The sequence below is a fragment of the Peromyscus maniculatus genome, chromosome 21, assembly GCF_049852395.1.
Source record: "Peromyscus maniculatus bairdii isolate BWxNUB_F1_BW_parent chromosome 21, HU_Pman_BW_mat_3.1, whole genome shotgun sequence".
Lineage (NCBI taxonomy): Eukaryota > Metazoa > Chordata > Mammalia > Rodentia > Cricetidae > Peromyscus > Peromyscus maniculatus.
In genome coordinates this window covers 41,311,392-41,336,947 of record NC_134872.1, presented here as the reverse complement: position 1 = coordinate 41,336,947, position 25,556 = coordinate 41,311,392, and the positions used below count along the sequence as shown (strand labels likewise).

The following is a 25,556-nucleotide window of genomic DNA, read 5'->3' as shown; positions in this document are numbered from 1 at the left end:
TAGCCCAACTGGGAAAAGTGTGTTACAAATAAGCAAGTCTAAGTGATTTTAATATGAATATTATAATTTTATTTTGGTCATTTCTTTCTTAGCTAAAAAGCTGCCAAAGAATGAACCACAGAATCCAGGCGCAAACTCGGCCAGAGGACGAGGAGTAGATCTTACTGAGCCTGCACAGCCAGCCAGAAGCCAGTGTTGTAGTAACTGAATTCCAGTGTGAACTTCCTAAATGGCAAAAACCGTGGAGTGGGAGCATTTAGCCGGCCCGGTGTGACTTCCAAAAAGAGACTTATGGTAGAATCAAGTTTCTAATACTGAATTATTTTGAGTGTTTTGAACTTAATTTTTAATAACATGCATGTGTTCTTCCGACTAATGTTTCGGCAGTAGAAAGGGAAATGAGAACTGTGTACAATTTTTTCCATGGGAAAGTACAAGGGAACCGTTCGTCCCCAGTTGGTATGGACCCACACTTAACCCAACCAGTCTCCAAACTGGGATAATAGTCAGGTGTGAAAGACTCAAAATTACTAATGTGAGCTTTAGAGAAACATTTTTAGAAGACTAAAAATATTTATGCTTATCAACAGAAGTCAAGCAAATGGTAATTTCTTCTATTGTCTAATAAGTGTACATTCCACATATTAATAAATAATCCTAAGAAAACAGTCCTACATCTCCAGAAAGAATGAATATTAGTGACATCTTACTCAGTCCTGTTATTTCTTAAAAATATGATTGAAAAGAATTCATGTGTAACCCCATCTTGTTTTAGGAATATAAAAACTGATAAATGCATCTTAATGGATAATGGTCCCTTCGCGGGAGCTCTTCAACAAAGTGGAAACAAACCAGGTGTCTGATTTCTCTTTAATCACTGTTGGCCATTACATAGAGGTCTGTCTGGAGCAGGGAGGGAGCTCTGGTTCCCTTTGGACATGATTAGTCAGCGCACTAACAATTATGTACATTCAAACTTGATGATTTTAAATATGATCTTAAGCCGTACTGTAAATAGAGTACTGCATTGTAGTCTCCATGTTTATTATTTTCTGTAATATTTAAGAATTGCCTAAGCGTATACAAAATGTACAGTTACTAAAACAGCTAATTATTTCTTTCTCCCCCTATGAAAGGAAGGGGCTTTGCTGTTCTTTCATGGCTAGAACCATAATAAACACTGTACCTGTAATTTGTAACATAAGTATTACAATGTTATTAGTAATAATCTTGAAACCTTGTTTTTCAAAGTCCATTTTATTTTGATCAGTATATTGCACTAATTATTTTAGGTATTTTCATTATATGAAATCTACCATGTGTCAGATGATTTAATCTATTTAAGTGTTGATCTGCTAGCAGAACTTGTACATTTTACAGTAACTCAAAATTAGTAAGGAAAACAGTTCACCAGTGTTTAGTTTTATATTGAGGTGCTCAGGTTGGAATAAAGTGGTATAAAAAGCAACATTGAGTTTTCTTTCTCTTTAACATAACGTAGTGAGCATAACACGCATGGTATATAACTGGAAGCTTTTGTATTTTCTTCCCTTTTCTTAAGAATGATTCTCACAGTCATTATCTGTCCTAGAGTCTGACGTACTGAAGTCTTTGTGGTACTGTTTGCTGCTCTAGGTCTTCAGAATGTTTTTATGACAGCAGCTGATACTCACTGCCATTTAGAAACATTACCATAACAGTAATGCTGTCTCTGGAACCACCTTCTAAAGCAGTACTTATAAGTTCATGACCAATGTACTCAGCTGCACCTCCATAGAAATTCTTAGCATATAGTTCTTTCTTGCTGCAAGGGTCATAGTTAGTCACTTCTGGAGGAAATGTTTCTGTATTTTTAGCTTGATAAATGCAAGCTTCAGAAAATACTGAATTAGATGACCTTTTCGTTAGATTAGTAGTTGACATAACTTCTTCATATTCAGGTTTGTATTGGAACAGCACTCGGATGTTACTGTCTGATGGCGAAAGAGGCTCTTTAGATGTCCAGGATTTGTTTTTAGGGCTAGAAGCACATGTTTGTTTATATGCGTGAAACAAGGTTATTACCAGTGCAGTGACTTCCTTCTTATCCAGAACTTCCCAAAGCCCATCAGTGGCTAAGATGAGAAACTGACATAAATCATCTATAGGGACAGAAATCGTTTGGGGTGCTGGAATAATGAACTTCTTCAGTGTGAGGTTTCCATGGAATCCAAGACCTCTGGTGGTTTTTATGTGCCCTTCCAGGAGGCCATTTGAACTGATGACTGCTCCTCTCTGAAGGACTCTTATTCTCTCTTTGGTGTTTCGTGTAGTGTGTTCTTTGGTCAGGCAAAACCCTTTTCCATTTCTGCATAAGACGGCTTGCACATTGCCTAAAAGGGTGGTTTGTTTTTTTTAAAGAGAGAGACCTAATTATCAGTTTGTGTTACAGTATGCTATTTACTAATTCTGTTTCAATACTAAACACAAAGTATGCTGTGTAAATATATTTAGAATACATAAGCTGAACACTGTACAAATACGATTTTGAACTGGGAAACCACCTAATTCGATTATCAGTGATAACCAGTAGCATTTAAAATACTTGACTAAACTACAGGTCATGAAAAATAACTTCTGAATCAAGTTTTTATGAAACTTATCAAAATGATTTTTACTATTTCTTAACATCTATGCAGATTTTTAAAATATTCAAATAAAGTTTTTTAATGACTAAATTATGTGTATGTGTGGGTATGTGCACATGAGGAGGGTAGAGGCCAGAAGAGAGTATTGGATCCCCTAGAGCTGAAGTTACACTTGGTTGTGAGCCAACCCAGCATGGGTGCTGGAAACTGAACTCTAATCCTCTAGGGAAGCAGCAAGTGTTCTTAAACACTGAAACATCTCTCCAGCACCAAGTTGTTTTATTATTATTATTATTACTATTATTATTATTATTATTATTATTATTATTATTATTATTATTAAAAAACAAGGCCGGGTGGTGGTGGTGCACACCTTTAATCCCAGCACTCAGGAGGCAGAGCCAGGCAGATCTCTGTGAGTTCGAGGCCAACCTGGTCTACAAAGTGAGTTCCAGGAAAGGCACAAGGCTACACAGAGAAACCCTGTTTCAAAAAACAAAATTTTGGGGGGTTGGAGAGATAGCCCAGCAGGAAAGAACACATACTGGCAGAGGACCTGAGTTCATTTCCTAGCACTCACTTGTAATTCCAGGTCTAAGGAGATCTGATGCTTTTGTATTTGTGTGCACAGACCCACACACATACACATAAAAATAACAAACACGTAAAGCACTTAGGGATTGGTAAGAGGGTTAGTAGGTAAAGGTACTTGCTGCCAAGCCTCATAAACCTGACATTCTTGGATCCCATGTGGTAAAAACAACTGGCTTCTGCAAGTTGTCCCTGTGTGTACATAGGTACATAGGTACACACACATGGACACACAAAGTTAAAAAAATTGTAACTGGTTAAAGCTAAAACTTGGATATATTTAGGATATGGATCATAAAATTGGTTTCTGTAAATGTGTGGTTAAACTAAGTTCTGTGAAAATTCCTATTATATTAGGGAAATGGCCACTTTAAACCCTGTAGTTGAAAATTGAAGTCTTCAGTAAATGATGGCAGTATAATATGATCATAGTTGAGATGAACCTGTGATGTTTGCGTCATATTGCTTCATGGATGTTCTGAAGTCTAAACATGGTCTGAACAGATTAAGATGCTGTTAAAAGAGGGGTTCCTTCCCCCCCCAAGATTTTAGAATCATTATGTTTAAAAACAAGCAGTGGTTCTTGGTACAGAATTGTGATTCACAAGTTACTTAAGCTGGCATTGGTATCTGAATACTCTTATCCTTGAAAATTAAAATTCCTACTTTAATATGCCAATTCTAAAAGTAAAATATTGTAAGACCATTGAGATGATTCAGTGAATAGAGGAACCTGATGACCTGAGTTTGATTTCCTGGAAACCATGAGATAAAAGGAGAGACCCTGCTTTCAAACGCTGTCCTTGGCCTCAACATATATGCCACGGCATATATACACACGTACCACACATTTTAAAAATAATATTTGTTGGGTGGTGGTTGCAAGCCTTTAATCCCAACACTTGGAAGACAGAGGCAGGTGGATCTCTGAGTTTGAGGCTAGCCTTGTCTGTCTACAGAGCGAGTTCCAGGACAGCCATGGCTACACAGAGATATCCTGTCTCAAAAAAACAAAAAAAAAAAAAAAACAAAAAAAAGAATATTATGGTCTTAAACCTAGAGCTATACTTGGAATCAGAATTTTGTTGCTAATGAGTTTAATTCTATTTCTTCTACTTTTAACTTATTTTTGTTTTGAAATAGAATCTCAATGTATAGCCCAGGCTGACCTAAACTTGAGATCTTCCTGTCTTTGCCTCATTTGCTGGAAAAGCCTTCAATTTTTTTTTTTTTTTAGAGAAAAAAACAAAAAAGAATCTAGGCTTAGGAGGCTGAAATACATCAAACTGGTATGATTGGACAGAAAGCCTGACTTGGTGTCAGATATACAATGGAATTGGCTCATTAACATAATGGAATGAATGATATTTGAGCTCGTGGTTTGGTTGCAAAATGTGGCCCTAGAGGTATGCAAATGATGTTTCTGCAAACTGCATGGCTTTGTGTTTTGGTTATTCTTTTATGCTTACTTGTGGACTTTCTGCTTTGATTCTGTAGCAGGTAAGTCAGTAATTCTTGGATAGGGGTGGGAGTTATTTTAGGTTTTTGATTGTTTTTCGATTTTTCAAGACAGGGTTTCTCTGTGTAACAGCCCTGGCTGTCCTGGAACTCGCTCTGTGGACCAGGCTGGCCTTGAACGCACAGAGATCAGCCTTCCTCTGCTTCCCAAGTGCTGGGACTTTTAGTTTTGAAACAAGCTTTATGTAGCTGAAGCTGGCCTTGAACTCCCTTTGTAGCTGAAAAATGTCTAAGCTCCTGGTCCTTCTGCTGTCATGTGCCATTATGTCCTGTTCGCCTGGGTCTTATGCATGCTGCAAACTGAGCTATGTTCCTAGCTTTAAGTCAGTAGTTGAATCCTCTCAGGTTATAAGTAACTGTCACCAGCAAAGCAACACAGAGTGGCACTTAACATGACAACTTGGATGAACTATTAGGATGTAGTACCTCTTTTAAAACGGAGCAGATAATGTGTAAATAATGCTACCATAGCTTTAAAACTATGGAGGCCATAGTTCTACTCCCTAATGTTGATTACCATGTGGAGTTCGTAAGCCCACTCAATAAAAGAAGGCATTGCTCCCTGATGTTGCAGAAGAGCTTGAATTCACATACCAACTTATAAAGAAAGGTGGTAGGCAAGCATTTTGACTTTATTTACTTCTGTTGAGAGAGGGCTTGGTAAATTTAGCCTTATATCCTGGTGTGTGTGTGTGTGTGTGTGTGTGTCCGTGTGTCCGTGTCCCTGCCCTGACATACACAAAATATAGATAAAGGTACTGAAATGGCAGATAGATGAAAATAATTCAACTGTTTAAAAGGAGTAGTAACTTGGGAGGTTAAGTCAGGTGGACTGCGAGTATGAGGCCAGCCTGAGCTTAATATGAGACCATTGTGTCCAAAAAATTAAAAGGGGGCAGTAGTAGTCTGGGTCAGGGACTAACCCATTTCACCAAACAGGGTCCTGAGTAATGTCCTGTTAAGTCCCCCATATTGATGAGCTGATGAACAAAGTACGAAGTTCTTAAGTCAGAAAGTAATAATAGATTTCAGAGGTGGATCGATGGCTAAGAATGCTTGATGCTCTTCTAGAGGACCCCAGTTCAGTTTCTAGCACTCTATCCGGTGGCTCACTAACTCCAGCTTCAGGGGATCCAATGCCCTCTCTTCTGACCTGCTAGCTACCTGCACATGGTATATTAAATTCACAAAAATGCAAAAAAAAAAAAAAAAAGTATTGTTTAAAAAAACAAAACCTGGTGCAAAGTGGTGGTGGTGCAAGCCTTTAATTACAGCACTGGGGATGCAGAGCCAGGCAGATCTCTGTGAGTTCGAGGCCAGCCTGGGCTAGAGTGAGTTCCAGGAAAGGCGCAAAGCTACACAGAGAAACCCTGTCTTGAAAAACCAAAAAAAAAAAAAAAAAAAAAAGGAACCTGGTAACTGACCAAATCTCAGAAAATGAAAAAAAATAAATAAAAGGGAGTAGGAAAGGGAAGGAGAAAAGGTGAGGGGAAGGAGAAGAAATATAGGTGAATTTGAGAACAATCAAGGAGCCCTGTGTAGTGGTGCATACCTTTAATCCATGGACTAGGGAAACAGAGGCAGGTGGAACTCTGAATTGTGAGTTCCAAGCCAACCACGGCTACATGTGATACCCTTGGCTGTGCTCAAGGTTGTAGTCTCATACTTGAGAGACTGAGGCAGAAGGGTTGCCACAAGTTGAAGGCCAGGCTGGGCTACAAAGTGATGAGATCCTGTCTCACAAAAACAAGGGTTGGAGAGATAGCTCATTGGTTTAAAGCACTTATTGTGCTTTCAGAGGATTTGGATTCAATTTCCCACACTCACAACTGTTTATAACTCCAGTTCCAGAGGATCTAAAACCCTCTTCTGAATCTACTAAGTATGCACAAACTGTATATACATACATCCTGTCAAAACATTCATACATGTAATTGAATCTTTAAAGGTTTTAATTTTTTATGATTTAAAAAAAAAGAAAGAGGAGGGAGGGAAAGAAAGGCCAGTGAGATGACTTCAGTGGGTAAAGGTGCTTGCTGCAAGCCTGATGACCTAAGTTCAATTCCCAGAAGCTACACTGTAGAAAGAAAGAACTAACTCCTGAAAGTTGTATGGTCTCCACGTATGTACCATGACTGGTGAGCACACACAAACACTGAACTCAGGCCAGTATATATATTCAGTGGAAAGAAAGAAAACAGTGAAACAAAGCACAAAGCGAGAAATGAAAAAGCTGTGGGTGGGTCCCAGTGCACTAACTCAAAAAGATGAATCAGAGTCAAATGACTTAAAACCAGAGAAAGTAATACTCTAAAGCAGCCACAAGGGGTCCACTTTGTGGACATAAGAGCAAAAGTGACAGACAGCAGTGACAGACAGGCCAAACAAGCTGGTTCCAACAACGCAGAAAAACCTCCAGTCTGGAATTCCACACCAAGTGAATATTTACTTTAAAAATGAGAGGCAAGTAATACCTTAAGAATTCATCACCAGCCTGTGTGATGGTGAATGCCTTTTTGCCTAGCACTTAGAAGGCTGAGGCAGATCTCAGCTTGAGGCCACTCTGCATTACATAGTGAGTTACAGGACAGTCAGGAATATATAATAGAGAGACCCTGTATCAAAAAAAAAAAAAAATTCATCACCAGAAGACAGACATCACAGAGACCAAGGAAATTTTCCAGGCAAGGAACACCAGATGAACAAGTCTGCACAAAAAAGTTAAGAGGAGGAGTATAAGTTCCTGAAAGATGCAGCATTTTTTCTTATTGAAATATATAAAAGATAATTGACTATTGTGGTAGTTTTAATGTAAGTGGCCCCCAAAGACTCATAGGAAGTGGTATTAGGAGGTGTGGCCTTGTTAGAGGAAGTGCTTCATTGTGGAGCCAGGCTTTGAGGTTTCATATTGCTGGAGCCATGCCCAATGAGACAGTCCACTTCTTGTTGCCTGCAGAAATGTAGGATTCTCAGCTACCTAACCATCGTCATGTCTGTCTGCATGCTGCCATGCTCCCTGTCATGATAATAATGGATGGAAACTCTGAAACTAAGCTACCACCTCAATTTTAAATGTTTTCCTTTATAAGAGTTGCCGTGGTCATGGTGTCTTCACAGCAATAGAAACCCTAATTAAGACAACTGTTAAAAAGCATAATACTATGCAGAATATACAAATATACATCATATAAACATCATTTACAAATAAATGTATTGCATAATCAAAATAATGACTGAGCCAGGTGTGGCTATACACCTGTAATCCTCGCATTCTTTAGTTGGAGGGAGATCCAGGTTAGCCTAAGCTACCTAGAGTCAAAGAACACAAAACAGGGCTGGAGAGCCAGATCAGGGCTTAAGAGCACGGACTGCTATTGCAGAGGACAACAAACAACATGACAATGTTAAAGGAACATGGACAAATAGGAATTTTAGCTATTGCTAAGTGGATAGTGTCATGGCGTCACCATTCTGGAAAGCTGTGATAATTCCACCCCCAGTATATGTATGTGTGTGAGCATTTTAATCCCATAAGGATTTAATGACGTACAGAAATAGAAGATCAAGAAAAATTGTAAGATAGAATATAAATGATAAGGACAAAAACTCAGCCAAGGCTGATTATAGGCTGACACCCCAGTTTTAAGAGGCTATGGTAGTAGGGTTACAGTCAAGACTGTAGGTCAAGTTCAAGACCACCCTTGAAATGTAATGAAACCCTGTGTTAATGTGAAAATAACAAAGTGGGCTGGAAATGTAGCTTAGTAATAGAGGATTTGCCGAGCATCTTAGCCAGTAGAAAACCTGGAAAACTGAAGGAAAAATAGTTATTCTATTGTTAAATTGATAAAACATGGATGCTGAGCATGAAAACAACCTGTTACACATGTATTAGTCTCTTGTTGGGAATGTAACTCTATTAGAGTGGTTGGCCAACATTCACAAAGCCCTAGGTTATACTCCCAGCACCAAGAGTAATGGCACATGTCTGCAACTCCAGCTCTCAAGCGGTGGAGGCAGGAGGATCAGAAGTTCAAGGAGATCCTCCTGGGCTACATAGTGAGTCTGAGGCCAGCCTGGGATACAAGACTCTCAGCCTCAAAAGTAAACAAAAGTTGTCCTAACAGTTATTATAATGGATCAGTCTGAACAAGTATGCTGAGAAAAATAAACTTTCCAGTCTCTCAAAAGGAGCCAGTGGGCTCCTTGTGTCTGTGTTTGTTTGGATCTAGCTAGCCTAGGTAATGTATTCACTTTTCACATGTATCAACCTCTCTATTATCACCTCATTTGGAATTTTTTTTTTTTCGAGGCAGGGTTTCTCTGTGTAGCTTTGCGCCTTTCCTGGAACTCGCTTTGGAGACCAGGCTGGCCTCGAACTCACAGAGATCCGCTTGCCTCTGCCTCCCGAGTGCTGGGATTAAAGGCGTGCGCCACCACCGCCTGGCTCATTTGGAATTTTTAAAATTAATTTTAATTAAAAAATAATAATGTGTATATATATATATATATTAAATAATACACATATTAATTTTTGGTGTATATACATAAATATAGATGTACAATATATGAGAGAGAGTGTGTGTTATATATACATCTGAAGAAGTCAGAGGACACTTTTTAGGAGTCAGTTCTGTTCTTCCAACATGTGGTTTCAGGGATTGAACTCAGATTATCAACAGCCTTGGCAGCAAGTACCTTAACCCTCTGAGTCATCTTACCAGCCCCATTTGGAAAATGTAATGCTTTGTTACATTCAACACAATTACAATGTGTAACAGTTTCCTTCAAGATTGAGACATTCTATAGCTAGGCGGTGGCGCAGCCTTTAATCCCAGCACTCTGTGAGTTCAAGGCCAGTCTGGTCTACAAAGTGAGTTCCAGGACAGGCTCCAAAGCTACACAAAGAAACCCTGTCTCAAAAAACAAACAAACAAACAAACAAACAACAAAAAAAAAATATTGAGATACTTCATCCTGCAGGGAAGCTCCTTAAACAGAAAGGCAACAACACAAAATAGCTTCAGGAAGTCCTTAAAACTGACCAGACTCATTAGGCCCCTCCCTCCCAGAGTAAGTTATAAAGCTGCTGAGAGTCACTCTCTGACAAGCCAAGCAAAGATGACTCTCAGATGAGACAAGCTACAAAAAAGGCCCAGAGGCCAGACCAGCTACTTAGAAGCAGAAACGACCCTATCTGCCTGGGAGAGGATTAGGCCAGAGTCACTTGGAAAGGACACTCTCCATCCTGTTGAGCTTCCTGCAGGCTGTGCAGTGTGCTCCAGGTTCCCAGCTGTCACCCATGCTGGTGTGGACTTTGGTGATGCAGCTGCCTGTGAGTCATTTCTGCCCCTGTAAGTAACCCTTCATCCATATTCCTATAAGTTACCTCAATAAAACTAACTGGTTCACCAAGTTGGACTTTGGTAGTATCTGTACTTTGGTCTATCATGGGCTCCTTATCTGGGGTGAGAAGATGTGTGTGTTGTGTCTCCCCAAGAAAAGTTTTGTCACATAACTAATATCAGTGCCTATAAAAATAGTTACAAATATTTTTGTACCTTCGATCTATATTTAAGCTGGCGTTTTTTGTTTCTTAATTGTTCTATGCAATGTCTAGACATTAATAAACCACTAAATGACTGACTAATTCTGGAAGCAGGAGAGGTTTTCTGCAGGCATTTACAATATTTAGGTGTCATGGATACACACCAGCATTTGCAATGTGTAGGACTCCAGAGATGATCTGTGGGATCTTTTGGGAGGGAAAACTGTCAGCGCACTGCGGATCCATTTTTGCCCAGTCCTTATTAGTGTATGGGTTCTTAATCACACCCTCTAATATACAAGTGAGCGCAGAGCAGCCGCTCCACCGAACCCGGGACACCTCGTTCCTTCCGAGCCGTAGAAGCCTATCCATTCTCCAAAATGCCTTTGCAAAGACTTTGTGTATTTCTTCATACTCCCGTCTGTTGGTTCTGAAGGTTTTGTATGCAGAAGAGAAGGCCTCTTCTGTGGCTCTGTATTCTTCCCTGAACACAGTCTGAAAGGAATCAATCAGTTGCTGCTGCTCAGCTGTCATTTGGTAGGAAGGATCCTGTTTAGACAGTTGATGGAGAAGTAAAACCTGGAACTCTTTTGATGCCAGATCTGCTGCTGCATTGCCATGATGGCCATCAAACAAACCAAAAAAGCACACATTGGCTTTATCACCAAAATCATTCATGATCGTGAATTTACCATCTGGGTCAGCTTTCCAGGTTGAATTACTGTTGCCACAGATGGCTACACCTTTAATCAGCAGGTGGGAGATATTTGGAGAATGTGTAGAAGTCTGGCCAACCTTATCACAAAGTCTGAAGTATGATGGGACTTGTTTCTTCCAAAGCAGCTCAAATGCGTAATTCAAACTCTGAAGAACTTTTTCACTGAACATAAAAGATGTCAATAGTTTAGAAATCACTAACTGTCTCTGAATACTGACCACAGAGGGCTTCGGTTTCTTCCCTCCCATCCACTGGAAACCCAGCATACTCAGAGCATTGTGATGTTTCTTATGGAGAAAAGTTTGAGCTGCATTGATTTCTTGGTGGCAGACAGAGCAGGGGAATGTGACTCTTTGACCGGAACTCAGCTGCTCATTAGACTCCACATGGTCACTTGGGGTTCTTCGTCTCTTACGCTTTCCCTTTTTTTTACCACTAATCTTTTTCTCTTGTGTCAGCGACTCGTCTGAAGCAAATTTTGAAGCTTTGGAATCCCACTCTTTTGATCTCCAAAATACTCTGGAAGAAAGGTGAAATATGTTTACTGATTAGGAACCAGAGAGGTGGCTCAGTGGTTAAGAGCACCTATTGAGCTGGGGGGGGGGGGGGTTGCTGCTGCACGCCTTTAATCCCAGCACTTGGGAGGCAGAGGCCAGCCTGGGCTACAGAGTGAGTTCCAGGAAAGGCGCAAAGCTACAAAGAAAAACAGAGAAACCTAACTTTTTTTTTCTTTCCATTTTGATCACTATAGGACCCAGGGCCTTGTATGTGCTCGGCAAGGGCAGTATTTCTGAACTATAGTCATAGCCTGTAATTAACTATTCATTCATCCTTCCCAATGAATGGATGAAGAGAGTAGAGGAGGAAGGGAAAGAAGAAAGGAAGAAAATATTTGCTACAAGCCAGGAGTGATGTCAACCCAACACACTTATAATACCAGTACTCAGGATGCTGAAACAAAATTGAGAGTTTGAGACCAGCCTGGGCTATGTACTGAGACCTTGACTTAAATTAAATACACACATATCCATAAACTTCCTGAGAGTCCTGCTGCAGGAGCTCCTCTGCTTGCCCCATCTCCATTACCTGGGAACTCCACTTCTTGGTGAACAGCTGGGGTCACCCTAACCCCTTTCCATTGAACACATTCCCTTGTATCATCTGCCAGGCCACAGAAACACTTTATACCAGGGACCCTGAGTGCCATACTATGCTGACTCAGGTAGGTGGTCTTCACTGTTCTTCCTGTCTCCCATTCTGGTCTCTCCAGACCTTATTTGCCCCACCTCCCACCCTACTTCCATTTTCTGGGTACTATACCTCTTGGTGCACACCCAGGTATCAGCAGCCTTTAGGAGATCCTGCTCCAAGACCACACCCAGGGTAGGCAAAAAAAAAAAAAAAAAAAAAAAAATCCACAAATAAGGCAAGGGCTAGACTTCTTCTATCTGAGGGATATTGGTAAAAACACACAGGGTTTGATGGTAACTTTCTCTTTTGTTTCATTTTAAAAAATCTTCTCTGAAAATCTCTTTGTCCCCACACAGCTACATTCTCCACACAGTTACATTTTTCAAACACCTCTTCTATGTAGCTATACATCTCATCTACATAGCTCTCTTCTGTTCATACATTTCTCAACAGCTACATACCTTCTCTCCATACATTTCTTTTATCTAGCCACACATCTCTACACACAATTACATCACTTTTCACACAGCTACACATCTCTCTATACACCTCTTTTCTACACATCTCTCTTCTACACACATCTTCACACAGCTAGTGCTCCATCTCTCTACACAGCTCTCTCTTCTACATAGCTGCTTATCTTCTACACAGTTCTCTCAGCACACATCTCTTTGAACAGTTACATCTCTTCTCTCCACACATCTCTCTTTACCCACATCTCTTTCCCATACACACATCTCTCCCCTGCATACAAACATCTGTTGTTCAAATCTTAGATGGTCTTTTAATAAAAAAAAAAAAAAAACAACCAGAAAACAGATATCAGGGTGAAAGCTGAAAGATCAGAGAAGCAGAGCAGTCAGCCACTAGTTCTTACCTCTACAAAATCCTCAGCCTAAAGAGAGTGAGTACTTGTTTCCTCATGCTTTATATTTTATATGCCTTTCTCTGCCCTGCCATATTACTTCCTGAGATTAAAGGCATGAGATCTCAAGTACTGGGATTAAAGGTGTTTGCCACAACTGCCTGACCTCTATGCCTAATATTTGACTGTGGGTCTCTTCATCTGCTCCCATCAGCTACCTGAGGCAGCCTCTTTAATGATGACTAGACTATGGCAGAATATCATTAGGAATCATTCATTGATTTTTTTTTTTTTTTTTTTTTTTTTTTTTTTTTTTTTTTTTTTTTTTGTTTTTCGAGACAGGGTTTCTCTGTGTAGCTTTGCGCCTTTCCTGGAGCTCACTTGGTAGTCCAGGCTGGCCTCGAACTCACAGAGATCCACCTGGCTCTGCCTCCCGAGTGCTGGGATTAAAGGCGTGCGCCACCACCGCCCGGCCCATTCATTGATTTTTTTTTCCTGCCAGTTCTTGTTTGGCTCTACTCTAGGTCTCTGGTCTAACCTACTGTTCATCCAACCATTGTTAGGTTTGTGCTCTCTCTGGTGGCATGAACCTCAAATTAGACCATCAAATGAGTCATAGTTGGCCACTCTCACAAGTTCTGTAGCAACATTGCCCCAGCACATCTTGCAGGCAGGATAGATTGTAGGTCAAAGGTTTGGTGGCTGGGTTGATGTCCCAGTCCTAACACTGACTGCCTTGCCTGGTTAGTTCAGGCTTCATATCCTCCCTTACTAGGAGTCCTTGCTGGGGTTACCCTTATAGATCCCAGGAAGTTTCCACTACACTAGATTTCCATATCACCTCTCAAATGCCCTACATTTCCAGTTGTCCAGCCGGTATTCTCTTCCTCCATCCCTCCCACCTGATCCCTACTATTCCCATCTCCACCCCCCACCCCCCAACCCCCCACCCCCTACCCCCCACCTCCCCCCCACCCCCCGGTCCACCAGCAAAACCTACTCTATTTCCCTTTCCTAGGGAGATCCATGAATCCCTCCTAGAGCCCTCTTTGTTACTTAGCACTTCTGGGGCTGTGGATTGTAGTGTGATTATAATTTATTTAACAGCTAATACCCACTTATAAAAGTATGGGTATGGGTTATCTCACTCAGGATGACTTTTTTCTAATTTTATCCATTTTTCTGCAAATTTTATTTTTTTTTGTATTGCTGAGTAGTACTCAATTATGTTAATATACCATATTTTCTTTATTGAGGGACATCTAAGTTGTTTCCAGTTTCTGACTCTATGAACATAGTTGATCAAGTATCCTTGTAATAGGATGAAACATACTTTGGATATATGCCCAAGAGTGGTATATCTGGGTGCTGAGGTAGATCAGTTGCCAATTTTCTATGGAACTGCCATATTGATTTCCATAGTGGCTATACAAGTTTTCACTCCCATCAGCAATGGAGTAGTGTTCCCCTTTCTCCACATCCTTGACAGCATGAGTTATCACTTGTGTTATTGATCTTAGTCTTTCTGACAGGTGTAAGATGGAATCTTAAAATAGTTTTTATTTGCATTCCCCCTGTGGCTAAGGATGTTGGACATTTCATTAAGTGTTTTTCAGCCATTTGAGATTCCTCTACTGAGAATTCTCTGTTTAGGTCTGTACCCCATTTTTAATTGTTTTTTTTTGTTTGTTTGTTGATGTGTAGTTTCTTGATATATATTGGATATTAGCTCCCCATAGGATGTGGAATTGGTGAAAATCTTTTCCCATTCTGTAGGTTGCAATTTTTTGTCCTTTTAACAGTGTCCTTTGCCTTACAGAATTTTTCACTTTCATGAGGTCCTATTTATTGTGTTGATTTTAGTGCCTGCACTAGTGTTTTGTTCAGAAAGTCATCCCTGTGCCAATGCGTTCAAGGCTATTTATTCCCTGTTTTCTATCAGGATCAGTGTATCTTGTTTTATGTTGAGGTCTTTGATCCGCTTGGACTTCAATTCTGTGTAGTGTGGTAGAGACCTATTTGCATTCTTCTACATGCTGACATCCAGTTAGACCAGCACCATTTGTTGAAGATGCTTTCTTTTTTCCAGTGTGTCTTTCTGATTTCTTTCTCAAAAATCAGGTGTCCACAGGTGAGTGAATTTATGTCTGGGTCTTCAATTAGATTCCATTAATCAACGTGTCTGTTTTTATGGCGATACCATGTGGTTTTAATTACTGTAGCTCTGTAGTATAGCTTGAAATTAGGGATGGTGATACCTCCAGAAGTTCTGTTATTGCTCAGGATTGTTTAAGCTATCCTTGTTTTTTGTTTTTCCATGTGAAATTGAGTATTATCCTTTCAATGTCTGGGAGGAATTGTGTTGGAATTTGGATGGGGATTGCATTCAATCTGTAGATGGCTTTTGATAGGATGGCCATTTTTACTATGTTAATCCTCCCAATCCATAACCATGGGAGAGCTTTCCATCTTCTGACATCTTCTTCAATTTCTTTCTTCAAAGACTTGAAGTTTTTGTCATACAAATGTTTCACTTGCTTGGTTAGAGGTACACCAATATGTTTATATTATTTGTGGCTATTGTTGTGAGGGGTGTCATTTCCCTGATTTCTTTATCAATCTGTTTGTCATTTGTATATATAGGGCTACTGGTTTTTTGTTTTGTTTTGTTTTTTGTTTGTTTGTTTTAGTTAAAAACAAAGTATCCAGCCACTTCACTAAAGATGTTTATCAGCTATAGGAGTGCCCTGGTAGAATTTTGCTTATGTATACTATCATATCATCTTGCAAATAAAGATAGTTTGACTTTTCCTTTCCAATTTGTATCCCCTTGATCTCCTTTATTTGCCTTATTGCTCTAGTTAGATCTTCAGGCACTACATTGAATAGATATAGAAAGAGTGGACATCCTTGTTTTGTTCCTAATTTTAGTGGAATTGCTTTGAGTTTCTCTCCATTTAATTTGATATTGGCTATAGGCCTGCTGTAAATCGCCTATTATTATGTTTAGGTATGTTCCTTGTATCCTTAATCTCTCTTAAGACTTTTGTCATGAAGGTGTGTTGGATTTTGTCAAAGGCCTTTCAGCATCTAATCAGATGATCCTGTGGTTTTTTTTTTTTTCTTTCGGTTTGTTTATATGGTGGATTACATTGACTGATTTATGTATGTTGAACCATCCCTGCATCTCTGACATGAAGCCTACTTGGTCATAGTGGATGGTGCTTTTGATGTATTCTTGGATTCAACTTGTATTTTATTTTATTTTATTTTTTAACCTTTATTGGTTCTTTGTAGACTTCACATCATGTATTCCAAATCCATTTATCTTCCTGTCTCCTCACATCTGCCCTCTGCCCTTGCAACCTCCCCCACCCCCCAAAAAACCAAAACCAAACTTAAAAGAAAAACCAAAAACTAAACAAAACAAACAATACAAAACAAAAACAAAAACCCCAACAAAACAAAACGAAAAAGAAAATTTAAAAAAAGAAGAATTTTGTTGGAAGCTGTAGTGTGGCCCCGTTGAGTCACACAGTTTACCCTTTAGTCCATTCAAGTGTTCATTGCCAGAAGTCATTGATTGGTCTGCCTCAAGGCTTCTGGCTTCTGCTATGAATGGGCTCTCACTGGGGCTCCTTTTGCATATCCTGTTGTTGTCTGGTGTTGGGGAGATTCTGCTATTTTGGTTCTGTATGTCTGTCCCCTTCACATGCTCCAAGAGTTCTTAGATGAGCAAGTACTTTATTAAGTATTTTTGCATCTACATTCATAAAGGAATTTGTAATTCTCTGTTGGCATTTCAGGGTGACTGTGGCCTCATAAAATGAATTTGGCAATGTTCCCTCTGTTTATATTTTGTGGAATAATTTGAGGAGTATTGGCATTAGTTCTTCTTTGAAATCTGGTAAAATTCTGCACTACATCTGTCTGGCCCTGGGCTTATTTTTTGGTTGGGAGACTTTTAATGACTGCTTCTACTTCCTTGGGGGTTATAGTTCTATTTAAATTGTTTATCTGATCTTGATTTAACTTTGGTAGGTGATAACTATTGATAAAATTATCCATTTTATTTTTAGACTTGCCAATTTTGTGGAGTACAGGTTTTTAAAGTATGATCTAATTCTTTAGATTTCCTTGGTGTCTGTTAATATGTCCCCCTTTTTGTTTCGGGTTTTGTTAGTAAGAAATTTTGGATATTCTCTCTCTGCCTTTTATTTAATTTGGATAAAGGTTTATCTATCTTGTTGATTTTCTCAAAGAACTAACTCATTTCATTGATTCTTTGTATTGTTCTCTTTGTTTCTCTTTTATTGATTTCAGCCTTCAGTTTGATTATTTACTGCTGTCTATTACTCTTGGGTGTAGTTACTTCTTTTTGTTCTAGAGCTTTCAGGTGTGCTATTAAGTTGTTAGTATGAGATCTCTTCAGTTGTTTTGTGCATGCATTTAGTGCTATGAACTTGCCTCTTAGCACTGCTTTCATTGTGCCCCATAAGTTTGAGTATGTTATGCATTCATTTTTATTTAATTCTAGAAAGTCCTCCTTTCTTTGTTTCTGTCTTGATCCCTTTTTCATTCAGTAGAGAGTCATTCAGTTTCCATGAGTTTATAGGCTTTCTGTTATTTCTGTTGTTGCAATCCAGCTTTAATTCATGGTGGCCTGATAAGATCCAGGGGTTTATTTCAATTTTCTTGTATTTGTTGAGACTTGCTTTGTTACTGAGTATGTGGTCAGTTTTTGGGGAAAGTTCTATGAGGTACATACTGAGAAGGTATATTCTTCTGTGTGTAGATGAAATGTTCTGTAGATATCTGTTAGGTCCATTTGGTTTATAATGTTTGTAGCTCCAGTATTTGTGATTAGTTTTTGTCTAGATGACTCATCCATTGGGGAAAGTGGAGTATTGAAGTCTCCTATTACTAATTGAAGGTCAGTGTGTGATTTAAACTTTAGTGATGTTTTTTTTTACAAACGTGGATGCCCTTGAGTTTGGGTCAGGGATGTTAAAAATTGAAACATCATCTTGGTGGATTTTTCCTCTGATAAGTATGAAGTGTTCTTCCTCATCTCTTTTGATTAATTTTGGTTTGAAGTCTGTTTTGCTAGATGTTAGAATGGCTATACCAGCTTGCTTCTTAGTTTCATTTGCTTTGCAAATCTTTTTCTAACCCTTTACTGATGTAATTTCTATCTTTGATGTTGAGGTGTGTTTCTTGTATATGGCAGAAAAATGGATACTGCTTTTTGCATTCATTCTGTTAGTTTGTGTCTTTTTATTGAGGAATTAGTGTTGTGAATTATTATGCAGGGACCCCAAGGGTATCCTGCACTTGTAGGGAAACATGCTGGCATACTGGGTAGATGCAGTGGTGGGCTGGCGGGCGACCCCTTCTATATGGGCATGGCGGCAGGGTGGCAGGTGAACATTCACAACCCAGACACTACATCTGCATGGAAATGATTCATGATAATAGATCATGAGAAGATAGGAAAGAAAAGAGAAAGAGAGAGGGAAAGAAGGAGAGGGGTCGAGGAGTGCACACCTCCTGGGGTGGAGGGAGAGAGAGGGACAAAGGGGTGGAATTTTTCCTTAGGAGGCTTCTATGTCAGGATGCAAGGCAGCCCAGCGTTAATATTCTGACCCTCCCCTTGGGTCATTCATGCAGGTCACCATAGTAGCTCTCGGGGGTTGTAGCTCAGTTGATGTTTTACCTTTGTCCTTTGATATCATGTCCTTTGATATTATGCAGAGTACCTTCTAAGCCAAATTCTAAGTACAAATAGCCAATATGTAGAGAGTGAGAAACTTTGTAGCTTAGTCTAAATTAGGATGCCTTCATTAAACCATATCCTCTGATGCTTGGGGATGTAGGTAGAAGAAGAGGAAAGACTGTAGGAGTCAGAGGTAATGGATAACTCCAAAGGAACAGTGTATTACAGACACAACAAGTCTGACATACATATGAATTCACAGAGACTGTTGTGGTGATACTTTATTTTGCTTTAATAAAGCTTGCCTGGAGATCAGGGGGAAAAGACCAGCCATTTTAAGTAAACAAGAAGTGAGGCAGCACATGCCCTTAATCCAATCACTTATCAGGCAGGGTCTTGGTGTGTTCAAGGCCATACTAGGAAACAGAGCCAAGCGTGACACATGCCTTTAATCCCAGTACCAACCATAGAGACCTGGAGGTCTGTACAGACAGGCAGTGACAAGGAAGTGAGGTAGCTGGGCTAAGATAGCCAACGAGTGGGCAGAACAGTAAGGCAATAAAGGCATGGGTATGACAGGAAGTAGCTCGCTTTTGGAAGTTGCAGAGTTGGTGAGGTAAGGTTGGCTCGTGGCTTTCCCTATTTCCCTGATCTCTCTAAGGTTTTCACCCCTATATTTGGCTTCATGTTTTTTATTTAATAAGACCATTTAGAGATTTATCTACAAATGGCACCAAAATGTGGGGCAAGAGTTTTCACCTAAAATCTGAGAGAGCTTAAAAACAGATTATAAATGTAGCATAGAGCAACTTCCTAGTTCATGTCGCTCATGGCGGGCCTAGGTACAATGATATGTCCCTTTGGCTGTGGTGGGTTTGTGGCATGTGGGCTGGAGCTACAACATGGTGGATTCACACTGAGTTACACAGAGGTTTCTACAAGCCACACAACATGATACGTGGTGGATATAACTTTTGCTACTAAAAAAAAATTTTTTTTTCTGGGCTACATGCTGCTTTAATGGAGGCACAGACCCACTGCTTCCCAGAGTTGGTGGTACACATGGCTTCCAGAGCCAGAGCTGGCAGTAAACATACCACTGCCATGTTGGAAAACTGACGTGTGCAGAGCCAGCAGCCAAAGCTGCCATTTCAGTCCAGTAATGCTGCAGTTTAAAGCAGTAGATTCACAATAAGGCAGATTTAGATGGAACAATACTTTAAATGGTTTACAGTGTGTATAAAAATGTGTGTAGGCTTGGAAGAGAGAAGAAAATGAATATAGACAGTTATATAAATAAATTGTTTTAAAAATAAAGTCTTTAAAGAGGCAGTAAAGGTAGTATAAAAAATAAGCCACATAAAGATGGATATTACACAGAGAATCTGGATTGTGTTGTCTTTGATATTTTTAACTGCAGAAAGACATTTGATTGTAAAGGCTGCTCAGTTAAACCAATATGTATATTTTAAAAGTATTTTGATTTCAAAACTTGGATCTAAGGATATGTTGCTTTGGAAAGGATGCCCTGTTTTTTGTTTCCACAGGAAGCAAGAGGCTATAGATTTGTTCCAGGTTAAGATAGATCAGATTTGATCAAGCCAGACCTCCTGAACCTTAACAGATGGAACCTATCAACAAAGGTTATAGCTGGTCTTCCCAGGACTTGAGCATTATCTCGAATTTTCTCAAGATCCCCACAATACTACCAGCACCCCCATCATCAGGAAGTAGCCTAGAAAACTATGCCCACATTCCCCCCAAAAAATGGATTATGGATGTTTGTCTTTGTTTAGGCTGTTGATTACAAATTGTTATTGGTCATAGTCAATCTCTTTCTAAAAAAGAAAGAGGGATATGATATAGAAATATAGGATATAGAAATGATAGGATAAAAGAGTAGATTATTGAATTTACTTTTAAAGAGCAACAACTTGTTTGAAATGTTTTACATTGCTATGGATTTTAGTTTATTGATACAAATTTAAAGTGAATTTTGTTATACTGTATGTATATTTCTACTCTTGTTTAAGGTATTATGTTTATGTAACTCATTTAAATTATAATGGATAATTAAGAAATACAGATTAATAATTAGTCATCTATGATAATCACACTTGTAATCATGTTAGTTAAGTTTTCTAGATAAACATAGATATATTTCAGTTAGGTAGGTAATCTTCAAACACTTCAAAGACCTACAGAATAGGACATTTAAAATGTTTTAAGAACTTTGACTTTTCTGGACAGTGAGACACATCTGCTCTTGGCAGCACTGTTTTACTTCAAAGAGAAAGATAGGCGTTGAAGACACTCCATATAGAGTTTAACTTCTTGGCAAAAATAGCCATTAGGGCAAGAAACTGTTCTTGCCTGGGCTGCTTGACAAAATATGGTATCCATTGGACATGCAGGACCCATAGGAAGGTGACGACTGAACTTTGCAAGACGAGATGGTCCTTCAGGTTCCTGCTTCATAGAAGAAACTGCCAGACATTCTACAGAACACAGAGAAAAGTGACTGAGAGACTAGGCCTATGGGCTGAAGATGGATGCCCCAACATCCTACAGAGGAACTTTGGATGACTGTACAGGCAGGCAGATGTGTCTGTCATTTTCAGAGTTTTGGAAGTTGCTTACAATGCTCTTCCTATTTACTTAGGTAATATTATATCCTTCTGAGGTCTTTGATGTAGTTGAAGACTAGATAGTTATAATTATGGTTTTCCTTGCTTATGATAAAATTAAATTAGACATGAAACTTTAGACTCATAAATATAGGATAGAATATTTTCTTTAATTTTGCCAAATACAAATAGACTAGATATTATAACTGTAATTCTTGCTTGATTACCATTCTATTATATGTAATTTTACTATGTTAAAGTTAAAACCTTCCTTTTTGATTAGACAGAAAATGCTGTGGGATGTTTTGTATGCTATGAAAATGTTGCTCTGATTGGTTGATAAATAAAATGCTGACTGGCCAGTAGCCAGGCAGGAAGTATAGGTGGGTTAAGCAGACAAGGAGAATTCTGTGAAGAGTTAGGCTGAGTCAGGAGATGCCAACCTGCCGTCCAGGGAGCAGCATGTAAAGCCACCGAACATGTAGCAACATATAGATTAATAGAAATGGACCGAGTTTAAATGTAAGAGCTAGTCAGTGGTAGGCCTAGCTAATGGCTGAGCAGTTTTAATTAATATAAGCTTCTATGTGTTTACTTAGGTCTGAGCGGCTGAGGACCAGGCAATACACAGAAAAGCTTCCAGCTACAGACTGTAGCAGCATGTACAGGGCCTGTACAAGTCCAAACCAGACAAGGTTCCAGTGCTAAGAGGGAGAAGTAGCCAGAAGCCCCCATTCCTAAGCTAGAAATTATTTCCAATTGATAACCACTTGCAAAGGTAAAGTTAACTTTTGCCAGTGGAGTATCTTGCTGGGTATATAAACCACACATCAAGGCAAGCCTCAGACCAAGCAGTAGATGGCCAAGACAAATTGAACTCAAAGGTATTTCTGCATTTTTTTTTTTTTGCCTTATATTGCTTTGTTTGGGCATTTTTAAAAATCTTACTGGTCTTTTGCTTATGCATTATGGTTTATGATTTTGTGTTTTTGTTTTTATGAGGTTTGTTTGTATGTGTGTGTTTCTTGAGGTTTTGTTTGTTTTTATTCTATTTTTGTTTTGTTTTTTGTAGTTCATGGGATTTTTGTTTTCTTGGCCTGTTTGAGAGAGAGAGAGAGAGAGAGAGAGAGAGAGAGAGAGAGAGAGAGAGAGAGAGAGAGAGAGAGAGAGAGAGGAAGTGTGGAATTGGGTGGGTAGTGGGGTAGGGAGGATGTAGAAGAACCCATAATCAGAATAAACTGTGTAAAAATTATTTTCTATTAAACACTGAAAAAAAGAATACTGTGGATATAATTATCTATTGATGACATTTCTTATCTAACCAGAGTTGGTTTTTTTCAATGTAAAAACATTCATTATTTATTTATTTATTTTTTAAAGATTTATTTATTTATTATGTATACAGCATGTATGACTGCAGGCCAGAAGAGGGCGCCATAGCTCATTACAGATGGTTGTGAGCCACCATGTGGTTGCTGGGAATTGAACTCAGGACCTCTGGAAGAACAGTCATTGATTGTTCTTAACCTCTGAGCCATCTCTCCAGCCCTCATTATTTATTTTTTATATGTGTGTGGACATGCATATAACACAGCCTAAGTGTGAAAGTTAGAGTAAAATCTACAGTAATTTCTCCTTCCACTATGTAGGTCTTGGGAAACAAAATCAGACAGACTATCAGGGTTGGTGGCAAGTGCTTTTATCCTCTGAGCCATCTTAGGCCCTTTTTTATTGTAGGGATTGTGGGTTTTTTGCAACAGGATCTTATACAACACTCTCTTGCCTCTAACTTGCTAAATAGTCAAGTCTGGCTAGGACTTCTGATCCTCCTGTGAATCACTATGCCTGGCTTTCGACTTTTCATTTCTTTTTTTCTTTTTGTAAAACTGCCAGGCATCACCAGTGGCTCATCTCTGTAATCCTAGCACTGAGGAGGCTGGGGAAGGTGGATTACCAAGATGTACCAGGCCAGCCTGGCTAATAGAATGAGAAATGCTGGAAAGATAGCTCATGGTTACAAGTACCCAGTGTTCTTGCATAGGACTGGAGTTCAGTTTCCAGCACCCATAGTGGGTACCTCACAACCCTCTATAATTCTACTTCTAAGGACATTTCCTATCTCTGGTCTTCATAGGTACCTGTACTTATGTGCAAATACACACATATACACATAATTAAAAATGTGAACTGGGCTGGGCTGGGTGCTGGTGGTGCATGCCTTTAATCCCAGCACTCAGGAGGCTGAGTTCAAGGCTACAGAATGAGTTTCAGGACAGCCAGAGATACACAGAGAAACCCTGTCTCAGAAAAACAAAAAACAAAGAAAAATGTGGGCTGGGCATAGTGGAACATATCTTCAATCTCAGCACTCAGAAGGCATAGGCAAGTAGATCTCTATCAGTTTGAGGCCAACCTGATCTGCATAATGAGTGAGTACAAGGTCAGCCAGGGTATCATAGTGACACTGTTTCAAAGGCAAATAAACAAACAACAACAACAACAACAATGAAATAAAATAAACTATAACAAGGGCTAGAGAGTTGACTCAGTAGTTATTCTTTATACTCTTGCAGAGACCCTGGGTTCAGCTCCACCTACATGGCTCTAGTTCCAGGGCATCTGATACTCTATAACTCCAGTTCCAGGAGATCTGACACCCTCTTCCAGTTTCTGAGGGCACCAGGTATGCACATGCCTGCCAGCAAAACAGCCATACACATTAAATTAAAAAATAGAAAATAAGTTAAAATAAGGCAGGGGTAAAAACTGCAGCTAGTGAGATGACTCTGGTTAATGGTACTTGCCACACAAACCTAACCTGAACTCCATTCCAGAAATGCAAAGGTGGAAGCTGTCCTCTACTCTGCACGTGTGCACCAATAGTATGCATGTGCACACACATCATGAGCACACATGTATAATAATACATTTAAATGGATGGGCATTATGGGACATGCCTCTAACATGGCACTCAGAGGCAAAGGCAGGAAGATCTCTGGGTTCAAGGCCAGCCTGTCTGTATAGCAAGTTCCAGGACAGCCAGAACTATAGAGAGAGACCCTATCTCAAAAGACCAAAATAATACTAATAATATATTTTTAAAATTTTTAGGGGGCTAGAAAGATAGCTCAGCAGTTAAGAGTACTGCTCTTCTAGAAAGCCTGAGTTCAATTCCCAGCACCCATGTTAGAAGCTGATAACTGCCTGTAACTCCAGCTCCAAAGGATCTGATGTCTTCTGGATTCCTTGGGCATCTGCATTCACAGGTACACACACACACACACACACACACACACACACACACACACACACACACAATTAAAAAAATAAATCTTGGGGCTGGAGAGATGGCTCAGAGGTTAAGAGCATTGGCTCCCTTTCCAGAGGTCCTGAGTTCAATTCCTAGCAACCACATGGTGGCTCACAACCATCTGTAATGAGATCTGGTGCCCTCTTTTGACCTGCAGGCATACATGGAGGCAGAACACAGAACATAATAAATAAATCTTAAAAATAAATAAATAAATCTTTAAAATATTAAATCAGATGACTCAGAAGTTAAGTGCACTTGCTGAGCAATTATGAGAACCACAGTTCAGATTCCAGCACCCTCTGGGTATCACATGCATACCTGTAACCCCAATGACGAGGAAAGTGGAGACAGGAAGAAGATCACTGGGGCTTGTTGACTTGCAGTCCAGCCAAGAAAGCTCCAAACTCAGTGTCAGGGGACAGTGCCTCACAAGCAATAGACAAGGGGTGATAGAGGAGGACATTGGTGCTCTCTTTTGGCCCCATAGGTGTGTGCACACATCAATCAATCAAGAGTCAAACAATTAAATCTTAAGAGTCAAAAATAATTAAATACCTTAAAGGACCACTCAGTTCTGAATCTATGTTCCTTTGGACGTTATCTTTTTCATTGTCCTTACTTTGCTCCATTTGCAGAGCCTTTGTTCTTCTATATTGAGCACAAGTAGAGGGAAGGGAGAAAGAAGTGGAGGATAAGGAGGAGGGGAAGTGGAGGAGAGGAGGAGTAAAGTGGAAGTTGTTATGGCAAACAGTGACAGGGGTGGTGATGGAGGAGGTAAGGTCTTCTCTGAGTGATGGAGGCTCCCTGTTAGAATGTTGACAATCTCACCTGGAATTTCAGCC

At 39.6% G+C, this 25,556-nt stretch overlaps 2 protein-coding genes across 6 annotated transcripts in view; one reads left to right on the top strand and one right to left on the bottom strand.

Moving 5' to 3' along the window:
* The window catches only part of Rab5a (RAB5A, member RAS oncogene family), a 29,427-nt gene extending 27,959 nt beyond the window's left edge, over positions 1 to 1,468 (top strand). For all 4 annotated transcript variants that reach the window (XM_006990245.4, XM_006990246.4, XM_042266301.2 and 1 more), the window contains one exon: positions 93 to 1,468. In XM_006990245.4, the coding sequence (XP_006990307.3) occupies positions 93 to 208 (116 nt within the window). In that variant the 3' untranslated portion in view covers positions 209 to 1,468. The remainder of the gene's footprint in view (positions 1 to 92) is intronic.
* On the bottom strand, positions 857 to 25,540 carry Pp2d1 (protein phosphatase 2C like domain containing 1). 2 transcript variants are annotated; one of them, XM_042266300.2, is made up of 3 exons: positions 25,033 to 25,540; positions 10,449 to 11,521; positions 857 to 2,372 (listed from the first exon to the last, which is right to left on the bottom strand). In XM_042266300.2, the coding sequence occupies exons 2-3, from the start codon at positions 11,266 to 11,268 to the stop codon at positions 1,651 to 1,653; spliced, it is 1,542 nt and encodes a 513-aa protein (XP_042122234.1). In that variant the 5' UTR covers positions 11,269 to 11,521; positions 25,033 to 25,540; the 3' UTR covers positions 857 to 1,650. The 2 variants fall into 2 exon arrangements, with proteins under 2 accessions (XP_042122234.1, XP_006990310.1); XM_006990248.4 differs by having other exon boundaries at positions 1,239 to 2,372; positions 25,270 to 25,538.
* Between the last annotated feature and the right edge of the window lie 16 nt (positions 25,541 to 25,556).